Source organism: Gekko japonicus, unplaced genomic scaffold, assembly GCF_001447785.1.
Source record: "Gekko japonicus isolate JY-2015 unplaced genomic scaffold, Gekko_japonicus_V1.1 scaffold1272, whole genome shotgun sequence".
NCBI lineage: Eukaryota > Metazoa > Chordata > Lepidosauria > Squamata > Gekkonidae > Gekko > Gekko japonicus.
This window is the reverse complement of record NW_015172042.1, coordinates 331678-350578: the sequence shown is the minus strand read 5'-3', so window position 1 is coordinate 350578 and position 18901 is coordinate 331678. Positions and strand designations below refer to the sequence as shown.

At 42.4% G+C, this 18901-nt stretch overlaps 1 protein-coding gene across 1 annotated transcript in view; it reads left to right on the top strand.

Moving 5' to 3' along the window:
* The window catches only part of GAP43 (growth associated protein 43), a 92364-nt gene that overhangs the window by 51125 nt on the left and 22338 nt on the right, over window positions 1–18901 (top strand). Inside the window, exon 2 of the mRNA XM_015420685.1 lies at window positions 1646–2258. Coding sequence (XP_015276171.1) covers window positions 1646–2258 — 613 coding nt within the window. The remainder of the gene's footprint in view (window positions 1–1645; window positions 2259–18901) is intronic.

Here is an 18901-nt window from a genome sequence, read left to right as displayed (position 1 = left end):
GAACGGGCAGGGGGGGGAGAGGAGACGGAGCTCTTCCCCCCCCCCCCCGCGAGTATCGCGGGTCCCCCTCTTGTAATATCTAAAAGCTTGGTTCACACCTCCAACCAGTGTTTGCCTTGATTCATCACCCTTTTGGCAATCTCATTCAAACCTGAATATGTTCTGGTTGGGTTCTTAATGGCTAGGTTTTTAATGTTTTGTTAAACTTAATTATTTTTATAATCTTTTGCTTTGAGAGCAGCATCAAGCAGATCTCTGGAGAGAGAGTATATACATTTTCTAAATAAATAAATAACGCAAAAAATCTCTGAAAATAATGGGCACAATCCAGCCAAAGTTAAAGGCTTTTTAAAAAATCCCATTCCTTTTAATGTGCTTAATTCTCCCACTGAAATCAATAAATGCAAAAAGTATTTAATTCTGGCACCATCCGTCTCTAACCCCCCCCCCCCAGAAGCTTAGTATTAAGCATCTGTGAAAGGTTGTGCTGCAGTTCTGAATATGAACTTTTGAGGCAGACACTTTCACATAAGCCACAGTTAAGAAAACTTTGTGTGTGTTATGTGCTGTCAAGTCAATTCCAATTTATGGCTACCCTATGAACTAATGACCTCCAAAGTGCTCTATTGTTAACAGCCTTGCTCAGGCCTTGCAAACTGAGAACCAGGGCTTCTTTAACTGAGTCAATCCATCTCATGTTGGGTCTTCCTCTCTTCCTGCCTTGAACTTTTCCTAGCGTTACTGCCTTTTCCAGGAATTCTTGTCTTCTCACAATGTGACAAAGTGTGATAGCCTTAGTTTGGTAGTTTTAAAACACTGAACTGTGTCAAAATCCCTTACTGGCAAAGTTTTCAGCCCTGCAAAGTATGGAACAAGGAAAGTGATGAAATGATTTTTAAAACGGACCTCATTACCCTTTAAAATGGACCTGCACTACACTTTGAGAACCTTCTCAAATGATACAGATTTTCCTTACAGGTTGTGCATTATATTGTTGTAGACTTTGTGATGTGAGAGAATCTAGGCCTACTAGTCCCATTTTATTCAGTGTAAATGTACAGCTGCACTGCTCTCCATCTTCTCTTTAGGAAACTGGGAAGTTCTCTTATCTAACTTGTCTGATCACAATTCTGGTGAAATGTTATTGCCTCTATATCTTTGTGGAAGACTCAGATGCTGCGTAACTGCTACCAGCTTCTCATGGTATTTGTATCTTCTCTAGATGTAAACATGCATCATAATGTTTCCCGCATTATGTTTCTACTGGATTTCTGATGAGGGAGTGAGATACAAAACCAATTCTCTGTGGTCTAAATATAATGGGCAAAAAACAACCAACAATTGTTGCAATTCAAAGATTTGGGGCTAACTCAGGGCTGCTCAATTGTGTATAGGCTGCATTCTACATGCCCATGATTTATGCCTGCTTAAAGGCATGATCTGCAAGCATGTGATGCTTCCCATGCACACTTTGCTCATGGACATTGGTTCCCCTGTTTGAACCCTGCAGCACTGGATAGGTGCCTCTGCAATGGTTGCTGTTAGCCTTTGCTGATCATGTATGGAATGAGGCAATGCAATCCTGAAGCTCCTAGGAAACACTGAAAGTGTTCTGATTTTTATCCCCTCTTGTTTTTCTTAACAGGTTGAAAAAAACGATGACATTGACCAAAAGATCGAACAAGATGGCATCAAACCAGAAGATAAAGCTCACAAGGCAGCCACCAAAATTCAGGCTAGCTTCCGTGGACACATAACAAGGAAAAAGCTTAAGGGGGAGAAGAAGGGAGATGCCCAAACTAATGATGCTGAAGCTGGTGAGAAGAAGGAGGAACTCCTCGCTAATGGTGTGGCTGATGGCAAAGCTGCTATTACAGACGTGGCTCCATCTGAGAATGCCCAGCCTGCAGGAGGCAACAAAGAGGGAGGCATCCCAGCAGAGGAGAAGCAGGGGGAGGCCAAAGCTGACACTGGTTCAGAACAACCTGCCCCAAAGGCTACAGCTCCCGCTGCCCCGTCGGAGGAAAAACCCTCCCCTGCCGCCGCTGAAACGGAAAGTGCCACTAAAGCTTCCACTGATAACTCACCATCCTTGAAGGCCGATGAAACCCCAGTCAAGGAGGAACCTAAACAAGCCGATGTGCCTGCCACTGTCACCACTGCCGTTAGCCCCACTGCTGCAGAGGATGCTACTGCCAAGGCAACAGTGCAACCCCAAACAGACACGGCAGAGAGTAGCCAAACCGAAGAGAAGACAGGTATGCTAGCCACAGGGAGGAAAACTGACCTTGTACTAGAACTAGAGTGGTGAGGAGGATTCTGAGAAATGGAGTTTATGGTCATGATTACTCAACAAGGGACTCTTTATGGCAATAAGGCAGGAATAGTTTTAAGGACCGGCCCAGAAGGCAGCCATCTGTTCCTTAGAGGGACTTTTGGGACAACATCTGGAGACAAATTTGATAGAATTTCAGTAGGGAGAGGTGTTTCCTTTACCACAATACTTTTCACTACTCCTCCTCACCCTCACCCCCCCCAACCCTACCAGATTTTTATCAAGATATGGGGAAAGTATTATGCTTTGTTTCACTCAAAAGGCAAAGTTTGTTCTGAAACACAGAGACTCAAAACTTTACATCACTTATTTCTTCAGATTTTGTATGTAATCTAGCTATTCAGATAATTTATTTAAAAGCCTGTCCATCTGCTGTGTGCCAAAATACAACTCTGGCCGCCAGACTACTGGCTGGAGAATAGAGTAGCTCATGAGAATACAGAGGAAAAAAACCTGCCACTATTGAAACAGTGTACTGTTACACAGTGGCACAATGGTGGTATGGAGGCCAATGGGAGGTTTACCATAAGTTTAGTCAGATAGAAGGGTTTAGTGTGTGTGGTAACATGAAGAAGAAATAAATAATTACGAATAGCCTGAAACCACCATGGGAAGTCATAGGAAGAATCTACAGCAAACACTTATATTCCCACTCCCCAGGGAACCCAGAGAACTGTTTTCTGAGTGAGGCTGTGGTGCTGCAGGAACCTTTAGAACTACAAAACAATTTTTTACAATGTGGAAAGGGGGGAGCTATGGCAGTCAGATTCATATAAAATCAAGTTTTAGTATAGATGGCACTAAGTAGATGGCACTAAGACTGTTTAGCATATGCTAGTAGGCTTTTATTTTAAAAAATATCTATGTGAACCGGATTTGGGTGTGGGGGAAATAATTGCTCATGTCAGAAAGCAATAATCCAACTCTAAAAGATCAGGTAGGAAGATCAGCCAAACTAAAAATCTATCTATTCTACTTGGGTCATGCCTTTTCTTGGCTTAACTCCAAATGACTTGAATGGAGACCAGCCAGAAATGATTTCAAGTTGCAGTCTCTGCCAAATGGATCTGTAAATCTCATGAGAAAGCAGTGTCTCCTTTACCCTAAAGCTAGTAATCAAGAACTTATAGTGGGGTGAGCTAAATAAGCAAGGACATATAGGTTGTATGATATATCATGTATAAATACATAAGCTCCATTATTCTACTTGTCAAAAGTTATTTATTTTGAACAGACATTTCCTGGTGTGTGCAAGAGAAGGCAAGGGAGAAAAGATGCTTAGGGCATTTGCAATAGATAGACATGTCAAAACTGGCTACAAAATCCATTCATTCCCACAAAGTCCCATTTAGCTCAGTGCAAGTATGCCAGAACATGTGGATGGTGGAATGTGGTCTGTGAAGAGGCACTGGGTGCCTGTGGTCCATCCCAACTATGGCAAATCTTGCATGAGCATCTGCTGATTTCTCATTGTAGCAAGTGGCCAAAAACAGGCATGTTCTGCAGTGATTACAGGAGTAATTACTCCTGTGGAAGGCTGCCCTGATATGTGCCTGCCCAGATGATAATAATTGTATGGCATTGTGTGTAGAACAGCTAGAAAATCTTAAGATTGTCTGGCAGCCAGGAGTTTTAGCTCTTTAGTGTTATGCACCACTTGTTTTTAAGGAAAGAAATGTTTCAGAGGTGGTTTGCCATTGCCTGCCTCTGTGTCATGACCCTGGTATTCCTTGGAGGTTGCCCTTCCAAATACTAGCCAAGGCTGACCTTGCTTAGCTGCCAAGATCTGATGGGATCAGGCTAGCCTGGGCTATCCAGGTCAGGGCTGCCCATATAAGACTGTATATAAACACTCACTAGAAATGAACCATATAATGGTAAATAAAGGTCACTCACTGCATGGTGACCAAAAGGCCTGAGTATGGTTAATTTCACCTTAAGTGAAACTTAAAGCAACCTTGGGGAGTCTTACTTAGGCAAAATATCTATTCCAAGAGGCATTTCTGTTGGTGTAGTGGTTAAGTCCGTGGACTCTAATCTGGGAGAACCGGGTTTCATTCCCCAATCCTCCACTTCCACCTGCTGGATGTCCTTGGGCAAGCCATAGTTCTGACACAGCTGTTCTTGAAAAAGAACAGTTTCTTTCAGAGCTCTCTCAGCCCTATTTACCTCACAGGGTGTCTGTTGTGGGGAGGGGAAGGGAAATGAGTTTGTAAGCCGCTCTGAGACTCCTTTGGGTAGTGAAGGGCGGGGTATAAATCCAATTTCTTCTTCTTCTAAAATGTCTCAGGACAGCTTTGCTCCACTGAACTCTCTGTATTATTCAACAATCTCCTCTTGCACTGCAAATGCTTTGAACATTGTACATGTCAATCTGAGAACATGAAGCTCCCATTTCCAATGCTGAATCAGCTGATTAACACTACTATGCATCTTGCATTTCATATATACGGTACTTAAAAAATTTTCACTGAACATTCAGACTGAAATGAGCTGCCTTTTTTCCCTGGTATGTCCAAGGGAAGAACAGCACAAAAAGTTGTAGGACTGATTAAAAACGTAAACGTTTTGTAGAATAATCGTAGAAAATCGATTAAGCAGATTGCCCTGTTAGTGAAAATTGACTTTTGTTCAGATTTAAGCTGAATAAAAATTGATTCCAGTATCTGGTCATTTTAATTGGCTCTAAACTCACATGGTCTGTATACATCACAGAATCATGAAAAAAAGATCAATGCACAAACAAAACCTGCTTCTATGGATAATGTTGTCTTCTAGGCCCTCCTGAATAAAAAGTCGGGTAAATAGAGTGAATGAATACAAATTCTACTTCTGTAACACAGTCATGATCTCCTAGTCCTTCTGTAGAAGTCAGTCACTCTTCACAGTTCTCCTAAGACTCAACAGCTTTGCTTAATATGCCTAACTAAGAGGTGGAGCTAGAAACCTGCCTTGGTCTCATGGCTGGAAATATAATTATCTACATCTGGCTAGTGAAGAATGGATTCACTCACTGGAGCACTCTTCCACACGATTCCATACAGCTTGTTTCCATCACATTCTTTGAGAGGAATAGGTATCCTTGCTTTCAGTTGGTGGCAGCTGTGTTTCCCGTGCTCTTCTCTGTGCAATGCACCTCTTTTTTCCTTTCCATAACCTGAGTCCTCTTCATTGTAGGTGGAAGCACATTGCTTTGTAATTGGGTGACATTTTCCTTGTTAGCTACAATGGGTGGTGGAAGGTAGATGTGTTTTAAGGACTGATGGTCCTAGGTCCTTTCTGTGTCCACAGGATGACTCTTTCTTACCACAGTGGTCCATAATAATAATTAAATTGGTAGAACTTTTATAATTATTGCAACAAACAAAACCACCCCCAGCACCCCAAACTCCCATCATTAATAAGCAGCAGCTAATATTTAAATATCATTAGTTCCCTGTGGCCATGAGAATGACAACCATGAGGAGGACACAAAAAGACTGTGAGGTGAAGAGGTTACTCCATTGTACTCGGCACTGAACAGGTGAACGTATGTCACAAGGGAAGTGGTTGTGGCTAAGTGGTGCAGCACTTTACCTGCAGAAGGTCCAAAGATCAAGTCCCTTCATCTCTAGCTAAATAATTTTATATAGCAGGAGTTGGGAAAGATCTTTCTCTGCCTGAGCCACCACCACTCACTGTAGAGAACACTGGGGAATAGATGGACTTAAGTGACTTTTATTGAGTGAAGATGACACTTTCTTATATGCTCAGCTGTCCCCTTCTCAGTCCCCTTCTCAGGAAGGACGCTGGTTTGGAGTCTGAATGGTAGGATTGAGCTTTCCTAGGAATTTCTTTTAACTTCATAGAAAGTTCTAAATCTTATTTTTAAATGATGGCTATCATTTTGATGAGCAAAGGCTGGCTCAGGAACTGATGATGGAAGGCTGCCAGAAAAATAAATAAATACAGTTGGCTACCATCCAGTTTCACTGATTGGCTAATTTCCGAGGCATACTTGGCTACTGCTCCTGAAAAGAGTAAATGCAGGTCAGCCTTCACTTTTGCTGTAGTGTTCATTGGAGTTATATTTTATTGTCGTTATTGCCTCAGTCTTCTAATTCAAGGACATGATCTCATGGGTGACATTGGCAGTGGATGAGATCAGTGTTTGGGAGAATCATTGTGTCATCTGAGAAAGGAATGGAATGAAGGGACTGTACTCTGCAGTGACCGGGGGGGGGGAAGTTGGTGAAGAACATATAACAGAATTTAAGGTTGTGTCTTCTCTTCAGTTTGTACATTTTTCTTTTAAAATTAATACTTTGTTCTTGTAGACACGTAGACATGCAACCATTCTCAACTGAGAACCAAAATGCATAAGAAAAAGTAAGTAGACATGCAACCATTCTCAACTATACTGAGAACCAAAATGCATAAGAAAAAGTTCAAAAACTCCACTGGAATGGATATGGAGAGTGTATTACATGTTCCCCCATCAGTGGTGATGAGTACTATCCAGTAGCTGTCCATAAAGGGCATGAACATATTTATTGTACCAATGTTGGATGTGCTGATGGGATCCATTTCAAACTTACAGGAGATATGCTTGAATTTCTATCAAGGTATGTAAAACTGGGTTGACCAGAGACCATTGTGAAAATGGGAAAAAGGTGAACATCATGAGCAATACAAAATTGCCTTAGGCAAGATGTTCCTATAGTCATGCTCTGCTCGATAGTTACTACACTAGGAGTAACACTGGTATAATGTTGTTTAAAACCTGGGCATGTTCACTAGCCAGCAACAGCTGTTGAAAAAAAGATTAATGTAGCCACACTGACATTTTTCACACCATCCTTTGCAAATATGCCACCACCCACTGACACCTGATAGTGTCCATAAATGACAGCCACACAGATCAGTACGCAGTGAAGATCAAATGATCTCCATGATGTAATCTAACCTGGCACATGTATATCTTCCACACACAATGCATGAGCAGGCAGGCAGAAGTGCAGCCATTCATCTCAGTGCTCCATGCAGACAGGGATTTGAATCTCCTGACAGCACAAATACATGTTATTTCACCAGAAAAACAGTCACAGCCAAACAGGGAATGATGGAGTACCATTCTAATCAATTCACCCACCTATTTAGTAGAAAGGAGGAATGGCATTGACTTCCCAGGTGAAGGGTTCTAGACCAGCTATAGAAATAATGCTTCTCCAAAAAGTAAACATTCATTAGCATACGCCAAGCAAAAGAGAAACAGGTGCTTTGCAAGGGAGAGAGCCTCCTGTTCTAGGAGAAATAGAACCGTCACCAGGAAATGCCTGATAGTTTAGGGTGAAAGAACACTACAATGAAAATACATAGCAAGTTTGAGTCCCACCATGGGAAGATGTTGAGGCTTACCTTTTCAACATTCTATCAGCAACAGTGGTTCAACAGAGTAACTCCCTAACTAATCAGACATACACAGGAGAGTGCAAAGAACAGAACCACGGTGAGGCGTTTGTAGTATCCCAAGAGCCCAAGTCATGAACTTTTTTTCTTCCTCTGTCCACCCAAACCTATGTATAGTATCTAATGAGCACAGCCACATATAAACCAGGATCCATGGGGGGCTGTGGAGTACAGGTTTCTGGAAAAGTACATGCTTAATATACAAGCTGTCTCAGATTCATTCCCTGACCAGGCCCTTATAGAGGCACTAACGGCCTCATGTAGAACATATCACTCCCCAGAAGATCTTTCATTTTGCCCAGTCCCTTTCACCTCATACAGCCACACCTTCTGCATGTAGTTTTGATCAGTTCTTAATTCCTACTAACAGAGTTTGATATCAGTCATTCTCTTCCTTACTTCATCACCTCAAATCAACATCAATCCTTGGTTTCCTATCACACCAGGAATAACTGGGGAAGGGGGAAGAGATTCAGGCAGGCCCTGAGTTGTAGAGACTTCCTCCCTTTATTAATTCAAGATCCTGTCGAAGATATCTAGCACTGATAGGATATTGTGGTGGGGGCACCCAGTGGTCCTGGCCTGGTGTGTGTACTCCATCAGGAAGACTGTAGAGTTGAGCATCCATGTGGGTTTCTCTGCTTGCTAACCATCAGAACAGAAATGAACTGAAAAAAGAACAGCTTTTATCGTGCAAGGTAAGTTGTGCAGTGATTCCTGCTAATAACACATAGACACAGGACTACCATTTATTTCAGTTACATGACAGAAACCAGGAAACCTGTGCGGCTTTCCCCACCAGTGCACATCTTGCTGGTTATTGCTGCATCTGTTATATAACTATATTGCATACATCTGAGAAAGGCACAGGAGATCAGGCAGGATGAAGGTGGCAAGCCGTCAGAGGCACAGCTAGCTTCCTGTTCATTACTGTGGTGATTGTACGCTTTGCTGGTGGCCTGTATAGCACCGGGCTGAGGAGAATCCTTGCCTCTATGAGCGTGTGAGGAAAGACTAAAGTAGTAGCTCAAGCGGACAATACTTATGACTGGTGTTTTGTCTGAGTAATAGAGAATGGTAGCCACCAGCTTGATGCTCTTCCATTCCATGTGTCCTAACACAGTGCTCAGTCTAACAGTGATTGTGCCCATGGTGGCTGACATTTGATGATTCAATTATTGTGGATGATATGATCATTGGAGTAATACAAGTGGGGGACCCACAAGGACTTGCAGGGAGCATCTAATTTCCCCCTCCCCCTCTACCCTTCCCTGAAAGCTCCCATAACCTCTCTTAAAGCTACAGGTGCTGCTTCCATTATGGGGGGGGGGGTTATCCTCCCAGCTGTTTGGGGTTTTTTTGCCTTGTTTTGTTTTTAGATTTCATATTTACCTCCAAACCTGGGGCATTTTTCAGGTTTCTAGAAAGGCATCTTCATGGCTCCAATCTCTGGATTTAAGTATCCACAGATGTGACCATGTTGAGAATTAGATATATTGATGGCCATTGCATCTGAGCTCATTTGTACCTGCTGTTAGCAAATTCAGTATTCATTTCTGTTTCACTTGCATTTATCCCAAGATTTATGCACAGATTTATATTAACTGAGCAAACACTAGCTCCCTGAGTCAGCAGTGGGAAGATTAACTATAATATGCTATCTAGATATGCACTGAATTTTCTTTTTCAATAGCTCTCTGTACAATTGGCTAAATGTGCAGCTACATTTTTAAATCAGTGCAGTATAGATCTTATCTTGTTCTGTGTTGAAATCTGGTTTGATTAAATGTTTGTTTATTCATTCATTAAATATCTTTATATCCTACCTTCTCCCCACTAAGATTGAAGGTGTCTTACAATGTGCCAGAGCAAAAAGCACAGTAAAATACATCATATATAGAATACTTAAGACAATTGCAGTTGGGGCCATCAAAATACCAGAAACTCATTATAAATGTCATAAAAGCTATATAAGATTTGGATCCAAACTAAATTGGCAATGTCCACTGATTCCCCTTGTGCCATTCCGGAGGGTCTCCTATTCCCCTGAGCAGTATTCACAGAGATCAGTGGGCTACAGTGGAAGGAGAGAGGCAGAAAAGCTCAATTTTGTGGAAGAAAAATTTAGTCTGGATGAGGGTTGCCAGCTCCAGGTTAGAAAATACCTGGAAATTTTGTGAGTGGAGCTTGAGGAAGGTGGGATTTGGGCAGGGGAGGGACTTCAATGGGGTATAATGCCACAGAGTCCACTTTCCAAAGCAGCCATTTTCTCCAAGAGAAGTGATCTTTGTTGCCTGGAGATCAGTTGTAATCCCAGGAGATCTCCAGGAACCTCCTGGAAGTGGGCAGCCCTAGTCTAGATCCAACCTACAGATATGGCTGAAACATGTTGTGTAACTCTTTTATTCTACATAACGGGGCTCTCCCCTTCATACTTCATAGGCCAGCTCAAACTTATCGTGAACAGCTTGCGGTTTAGTTTCTGACTAGCTTGCAGGGTCAAACAGACTGAGCACCATTTAATGCTAAAAACAGTGAACTGTTTTTGCTCCTGCATACCTGGGCAACAGCTTGAACAATATCTAGACAAACATTATTTTAGAATTTCCTCCTGAAACATGCCTATTATTTATAAATCTGTGGGGGATGCAGATTCAATCACTAAAGCAACCACAAGACCCCTTTTTGTATAATCTGTTTCATACCTACACTGTGTTCTGTTGTGTTACTTGGTCGTGGTAAAAGGCACAATATTTATGTGGAAGGAAAATGACTCTGAATAGAGACAATCCCCCTAGAAAAGGTTGTACATATAACAGTGACGTTTATGCAGATTTAAGATGGACCTCCTCTTCTTGATGGCACGTGAGAAAAAAATAGTCTTTTAAGGAAAATATGGTATTACGTGTCCTTTGTTTCTGGATTTTGGTTTGGACCAAGACTGTTAACTGTTTACTTTGTATACTATAGCTGTCTCCTCTGAGATTGATTGGCTTGGTCACAATTTTCAGGAGCAAGGGAGTCTTGGAACTCTTTAACGCAATGTGGGAATCAGTTGGACCTTGGATATCACTCTTCCTTCTTTAATAAAGAAGATCCAAAAAGCATATCCTGCATTGGTTTTCAGCTCCTATAATATCCTCAATTGTGGCTTGCGCTGTTCCAGGTCCTGAAACTGGTTTGGCTCCTGGTCCTATAGTCATACTGTAAGGTCAGCTAGATCTGTTCCAGGGAAGCACAGATTTCTTGCTCCAGGTATTGTCTGGAATAGTTAAAAGACTGTCACAACTAACATATGGATAATAGCTTTATCTGTTGATGGACAGCCAGCCAGACGCCACCCCAGCCAGCCAGCCAGACGCTGCCTCAGGGGCTGTAGCTGCATGGCTACTGCAGAGCTGGCTGAAATTAAATCCAAAGAAGATGGAGGTCCTGTACCTGAGCCGTGGGGGTGTGGGATTCGAAATCCAGGTCCCAGTGCTCGGTGGGCTGCCATTGGCACCAGTGCCAAGGGCAAGAAGTCTTGGGGTGATTCTAGATCCCTTGCTTTCTTTGGAGGCTCTTGTCACCACGGTTGCCAGATCAGCCTTTTACGATCTCTACCTGATTGGGCAGTTGTTTCCTTATCTCACATCTCAGGACTTAGTGCAATGGTCACTTCCACGCTGGATTACTGTAATTCACTTTACATGGGGCTACCCTTGAACCTGATCCTGAAACTGTAGCTAGTGCAGAATGCAGCGGTGCACCTGCTGACGGCAACGCCTTTGTGGGCACATATCCAGCTGGTGCTTCACCGACTGCACTGGCTGTCAATTGAATACCAAATCTGATTCAAGGTTATGGTACTGACCTTTAAAGCCCTACATGGCCTGGGACCAGCATATCTGCAGGACTGCCTCTCCCCATATGTGCCCTGGAGAGCTTTGTGCTCTGTAGATCAACACCTGGTAATCCCCGACCCGCAAGATGTCTGCTTAGCCTCAACCAGGTCCAGGGCTTTTTTGGCCCTGGCCCCAGCCTGGTGGAACATGGTCCAATTTGAGATCAGGGCCCTGCGAGGGCTATTACAGTTCCGCAGGGCCTGTAAGACAGAAGTCTTCCACCGGGTCTTTGGGTGAGGCGGAGAATGTTAAACCATCTCAGCATCCCCTGCCTTCAGTACCTGCCCAGTGCCTCCTTGACACTGTTTATCATCTATGGAGCACTATATTTTAGGTACCTCCCACCATCTGATTAAAAACTGTTATAAATCAGGCCATCTGCCATCACCTGTTAAAGTGTCACAGGAGACATTGGATTACTTGTGTTTAATGCCATCTTGTTTTAATTGCTTAATTGTTTAACTGTTTTATATCTTGGTTTTAATTGTTTTTATTATGTTGTGAGCTGCCCCGAGCCCATTCATGGGGTTGGGTGAGATACAAGTTAAATAAATAAATAGATAAATGAATGAATGAATGAATGAATAAAATTTGCCTCTTGCCTATCTTGAGCATGTAACAGCTCAAAAGGTGACATCTTTTATATGCATGTTCTCTGTAAATCTGCTTTTTCCTTTGAATATGATAAATCAGCAAAATTAGATCAATTTACCTCTTATAGATGGCTTTTTACTTGGTTAAGCTATTGAGATAGGCCTTTCCATTGTCTCCTTCTGCACTGTCGCTCCCACTCTGTATGAGCTCCCTGAGGAAGTGAGAGGGATGCCATCTTTAGAAATTTTTCAGAGGTACTGTGAGGCCATTTAATTTGCCAGGGCTTTTTAATGAAATATTAAACTATTGCAACGCTCTCTACATGGGGCTGCCCTTGTCTGAGATCTGGAAGCTGCAGCTAGTGCAAAATGCGGTGGCCAGGCTACTAATGGGTCTTTCTATACGAGACCGCATCCAACCTGTGCTGAAGGCACTGCACTAGCTGCCAGTAGCTTACCGGATCCATTTCAAGGTGCTGGTTTTGACCTTTAAAGCCCTATATGGTCAGGGTCCTGCCTACTTGAGGGACCATCTTTCCTCACATATGCCCCAGAGAGCACTGAGGTCAGGAACATAGAATCGCCTGACTCTTCCTGGCCCGAGAGATGTCAAGTTGGCTGCTACTAGAGCCAGGGCCTTTTCAGTGGTGGCTCCACACTGGTGGAATGAGCTCCCGGATAACATCAGGGCCCTGCGGGACCTCTTACAGTTTACAGTGCAGCAGGGCCTGCAAAATGGAGCTCTTCCACCAGGCTTTTGATTAGGAGCCGCCGTTGATGAATGGGCCACTGGTGAATGTGCCACTGACAAATGCACCATCGGAATACATCTTGGCCCACATGAAACATCGGTTAGTTATTGCCTCTGTTTGTATATTGCACGCCACCATCATCATTATCATTATTAGTACTGTTTAGTTACTGAGGCAGTTGTATTTATACCCTATTGTATTTTAATGTATTTATTGTTTTATTGCTTTTATTGTTGTTAGCCGCCTTGAGCCAGTTTTGTGGCAAGGCGGAATATAAGTTGAAATTATAAATAAATAAATAAAAATAAATATAAACAGTGTGGAGGGGGTTATTTGGGAACTTTATTGCATTGCTTTTAAACTGGATTGTTTTAAATTATGATTTGTAAGCCTCCTTGAGCCATGAGGAAATATTTGAATAAATAAATAAATCCTGGGAGTCTGTGCAATGTAGGCAAAGCTCTCTAAACTACCTAGTACTACATATACTATTGAAAATACTTGACTGTTTAATTAACAGGTGGAGACAGTTTCTGAGTTACAGTATACTTTGATATTAACAACACAATTAAAGTAATTGGTGCTGTTCTAAGTTGTGAATCCTAGTGAAGACACATCTCTAAAGGTTTCCCAGTTCCATAACAGAGCTATACGCTTTATTCTGAATCATGAACAAGATTTGTCATCCATGTGTATAGCAGAATGTTCAAAAAATGTTTTGTAAGGGCTTCTCTTTTTGGGGGGGGCCCCCCGAAGGGGATTTTTTTATTGCATTTTTCTATAAACTACAACAAAAAAGGGAGGGGGAAATTACAACTAAGGGAGAAAGGAAAGTAAACCACTAAAAACCCAAGGAGATCATTACAACAGCTTGTATCAGTTTTAGTCTAAAATGCTATCATTACATTGAACATGGTTGTTTAAGCTATATTATTTATCTTTATCATTATTTCACTTTTAAAGAAAACCACAAGAGCATCAACATTTAATAAATGCTTATAAGGCACAATTCATTGCTCTTCAGCCTTCATTTTATTTTGTTCTTTCTAATCCTCGTCAGAAGTAGAATTAGAGGAGGTAGCTATATCGCTAGGTTTGCTGTCTCCATCTTCTTTGCCATCCTCACCAGACTCTCCTAGTTGCAGTCTCAGAAACTCCCGTGCTTTGAAGACAGAGTCAATCTTTTCTTTTTTATTGCCAAATGTACATGTAAAACGCCCAATCTCTAACGCTTGTCCCAGTCGGTGGCTCAAGTTCCATTGCGGACACACAACGGACCATCGGGGCAGAAGAGTGCCTCAATTCCCCAGCATCGCGCTGGCGAAGAGGCCACCCTTCAAAATCCCCATGGCTAGGAGCCTATCACAAAGGCTCTGGGGTGTGTGTGGCGGACAATCACTCCCCCTCCTAGCTGCTGGTGAACGAATCACCTCCCCGGGAGCTGCCAGGGATGCGTCCGCTAGTGGGTCGCCATAAATCAGAAGTCGTCTTGTAAGGGCTTCTGTATGAGAATAACTGGGAGATGAAAAAGAAGTATGCAAGCAATGCCACATGATTCCTGGGACATGAAATCTCCTTGGGTTGTTAGCCAATCTGACCTCAAATTTCTGATCCAGTTTTATAAGACTCCTTGTAATCGAAGAACAAAGTTGGCTTTCTCCATTTGTATCTGCAATAGCTGAAATTCGGAAGAAACGTGCTTCTTCTCCAGTGTCTGCACCCTTTTTTTAACATTTTTCAATTTGGTATCCATTTCCTTTACCTTCTCAACTGTTTGCTCCGACAATTTTTTAGTTTCATTCAATTGGAGCTGCTGAGCTGCAAAGTTCTGATTTAATGCTGTCAGCTGTTGGTTGATATTCATCATCTGGTCCAGTAAAGGGCGCAAAGAGTCTGTTCAGTTTAGAAAACTCGGTGGTATCTTCCGGTTGTGAGCTCATACTTCCAGGAGGTTTTAGTTTCATTTGCCTCTCCTTCTCCGTCCCCCCCCCGGCCATGATTCCTGGGACATGAAATCTCCTTGGGTTGTTAGCCAATCTGACCTCAAATTTCTGATCCAGTTTTATAAATTGTAATGTAGTTTAGTCTCGTGATCTCTGCCATTTCTTTCCCGTCTACTAAAGGAAACTTGCACAACACTTTTAGCAAATATGTAGAGAACTTGGATTTGGGGGTAATTACTACAATGTGCAATGTTTTGTTAGTCTGAATCTGTCTGTGCAGTTTTAGAGTGTTAAGTGTTTTATGATTACATCTCAAGTAACTATGAATGGTAACAGGAAGTTTACTCTGTGAAGTCCACTTAAAATTTTGCTATTAATTCCAAGTAGAACACTACATCTTCTTTACTAGTTTCACTTCTTCCTGTGTTCCTCTGTAAGCCATTGAGGGTGGGCAAGATTCTTTGGTGCAATTTCACTGCAAGTCAGTGTAAAGTCTGCAGTACAACCAGTCAGTGATCACTGAGACCTGAAATTTATTTTTACCAGAAATGTCAAGAATCCAGTTGGCTTTCTTTAATTGTATATCAGTGGTGGTGCAGACTGGTTGATCAAAGACTTGGCCAAAGGGGAAGGGAAGAACACGGCATGGATTTCTGTCTTCACAAGGGAAAGATCTGAGTAAAAATAGTCAGTCCAAGTAAAACATCACTTTGCCTATTTTTTAAATTTAACATTCTGTGGAAGCATCATAACTCACCTATTTGTGTCTAGTAACAAGACTGCCAGTTTCTGGTTTTGAGTGTACTCATGTACCTGTGGCTAGCTACACAGGTAGGAGACACCTGGCAACACTGAACTAGGGCAAACTGCATGCTGATATAAGTAGAGCCATGTGGCTCTTAAAGGCACAGAATTAGCCTTTTGGAACAGATGCTGACAATGTGAAACAAAAGTGTTAGCAAATTGTACAGAATTGACTGCCCATTGTGTGCAGTATACCAATGGATGTGTTGTGCACAGCATTTACAGAATCCCTTAATACCAGGATCTAATAGGCTGAAAATTTCAGCTGAACACTATAAGCTCCTATAGTGTCCGCTGGGATTTTGTGCTCACGGGAACAAATCTAAGAGAGCAGTCAAGGTTATGCAGTCTGTACTTTATAATGTGGATTTCACAACTGCCAAATCTCTAACGCTTGTCCCAGTCGGTGGCTCAAGTTCCATTGCGGACACACAACGGACCATCGGGGCAGAAGAGTGCCTCAATTCCCCAGCATCGCGCTGGCGAAGAGGCCACCCTTCAAAATCCCCATGGCTAGGAGCCTATCACAAAGGCTCTGGGGTGTGTGTGGCGGACAATCACTCCCCCTCCTAGCTGCTGGTGAACGAATCACCTCCCCGGGAGCTGCCAGGGATGCGTCCGCTAGTGGGGGGAAGGGAAGAACACGGCATGGATTTCTGCCTTCACAAGGGAAAGATCTGAGTAAAAATAGTCAGTCCAAGTAAAACATCACTTTGCCTATTTTTTTAATTTAACATTCTGTGGAAGCATCATAACTCACCTATTTGTGTCCAGTAACAAGACTGCCAGTTTCTGGATTTGAGTGTACTCATGTACCTGTGGCTAGCTACACAGGTAGGAGACACCTGGCAACACTGAACTAGGGCAAACTGCATGCTGATATAAGTAGAGCCATGTGGCTCTTAAAGGCACAGAATTAGCCTTTTGGAACAGATGCTGACAATGTGAAACAAAAGTGTTAGCGAATTGTACAGAATTGACTGCCCATTGTGTGTAGTATACCAATGGATGTGTTGTGCACAGCATTTACAGAATCCCTTAATACCAGGATCTAATAGGCTGAAAATTTCAGCTGAACACTATAAGCTCCTATAGTGTCCGTTGGGATTTTGTGCTCACGGGAACAAATCTAAGAGAGCAGTCAAGGTTATGCAGTCTGTACTTTATAATGTGGATTTCACAACTGCCACCTATTTCAAGGCACCTGCCACCTATTTCAAGGCAGAAAGATCAGCGGAGAACATTCCTTGAGTGCTTAAGTTCTGGTAGGCTAAAACCATCTGGTTAGTGGACCATTCCACAAGTATTTCTTGTTTCTGAAAATAACTGTGCAGTCCTAAACAGAGGTGTACCCTTTAAAGCCCATTGACTTCAGTGGACTTAAAAGGGTGTAACTCTGCTTAGGATTGCACTGTGTGTCACAAAATCAAAGAGCAACCCAATGGAAGTAGAGCCAATTATTCTGCCAAAGGAGTGAGCAATGATTCTGCTAAATATTTGTAGTAGTTCCATAACTTTTAAAATGGTCATGTCACCCATGATGCAACAAGAGGTTCAAGTGTAGGCAAAGTGAGGAAATTCCCAAAGGTTTGTGTAATAAAACAGAAATCCAGTGGCTGCTTTATGAGTAACCAAGTTTGTTCCAGCATAAGCTTTTGTGAGTCAGACCTCACTTCTTCAGGTGCATATGAAATGAATATTTCACACAAATGTTTTACACAAACTGAACATTTCAAGAAGAGAGAAAAAGAGGTGAACAGAAGTGGTGTTGTGGCAGAGAGAGGCCTGGTTTAAATCACTCAGGTGTGAGTCTTTGTCTAAGGAACTGGAACAGAAGAGATTGTTACACTTAAGGGACACTGAGAGAAGTTGCAGTTTCCTGCCTCCTATGGGGTTCAATTACAGATGGATAAAAATGTAAGGTTAGTATGCTAAATAGAGAAGCTTTGGATGCATTTTTTTACATTTATTCTAAGGACTGGGATATTAACTAAGGGTTTGTTTTAGTGTTTTTTAAAAATAAAAATGAGATACTATGCACATCATTTATACTTATACTACCTTATACTACCTTATAAAACTCAAGAATGTTCTCAGTATACGGTAGCTTATATTGTGCTGATCTATAAGAGGAACAGCTGGTGGTATCTGATAAGAACTCTTCTGGTAGAATTCCAGTTGTGTAACTGTGAGATATAAACTTTATATAGACACTATAAAGAAGACAAAAACCAAGGAATGAAAGAAGACTGGGGGGAGCTGTTCTGTGAGTAGTGTCACAAATGCAGTTGAGAGATTATTCCTTGCAAAATAATAGTTAAATTGTTAATCTTTGGAGAAAACATGGTGTTATTTCGACCTTCCTTTCCCCTGTTACTTTTAATTTATGCATGTAAAACATTTTGGCTCAAAGTACATTCTGACCCTTCATTTTGTTTTATCTAGCAAGAGCTGAGATGAGAACAGCCTTATTAGCTCTAATGAACCATCTAGCCTACTGTTCTATGTGCAAGAGGCTGGATGGTTTTAGGCACTTCACAAAAACTGCTATGGCTGTGAAGCTACCCAAACCAGTCTGCAGTTCATGATGTGTGTGAGATGCTCAGCACTATTCCTGCAAAGAAAAGCCCAAAGAGCACTCTTTAATTTACTAGACCATTCTTAAAGCATTCTGAGCAATATACCTGCCAAGTGTATTCCATCATGGTAAATGTGCATGCAAAGCTACCTGAAGGAACTTTGTACTAGAGGGGGGGAAATGTGTGATCCCTCCCCCAGTCAGAAGAAAGAGTCAGGCACAGAAGATTGGGTAAACGACGGGCCACTTTATTGAGCTTTAACACATGGCACAGCAAAGGGCAAACAACTAACTAGTGGCTCAGTTAAGGCCAGGGGTCACTCTCAACCCCTCCCTCACCATGTGATGGGTGAGCCACCCTACCTCTAGGCAGAGCAAACTCAACGTGGCTCACACCTGGCCAGCACAGCAATTGGGGTATGTCCTGGAGTTCCAAGCCCCCTAAGCTGCACAATTTAAGGGGAGGATCTATCCCAGGAATCCCAAGTGGCAGTCCACATTCCTCACCCTGGGCCACATAGCCCAAAGGGTGATCTTGCAAGTCTCCTAGACACCAACTGGGTT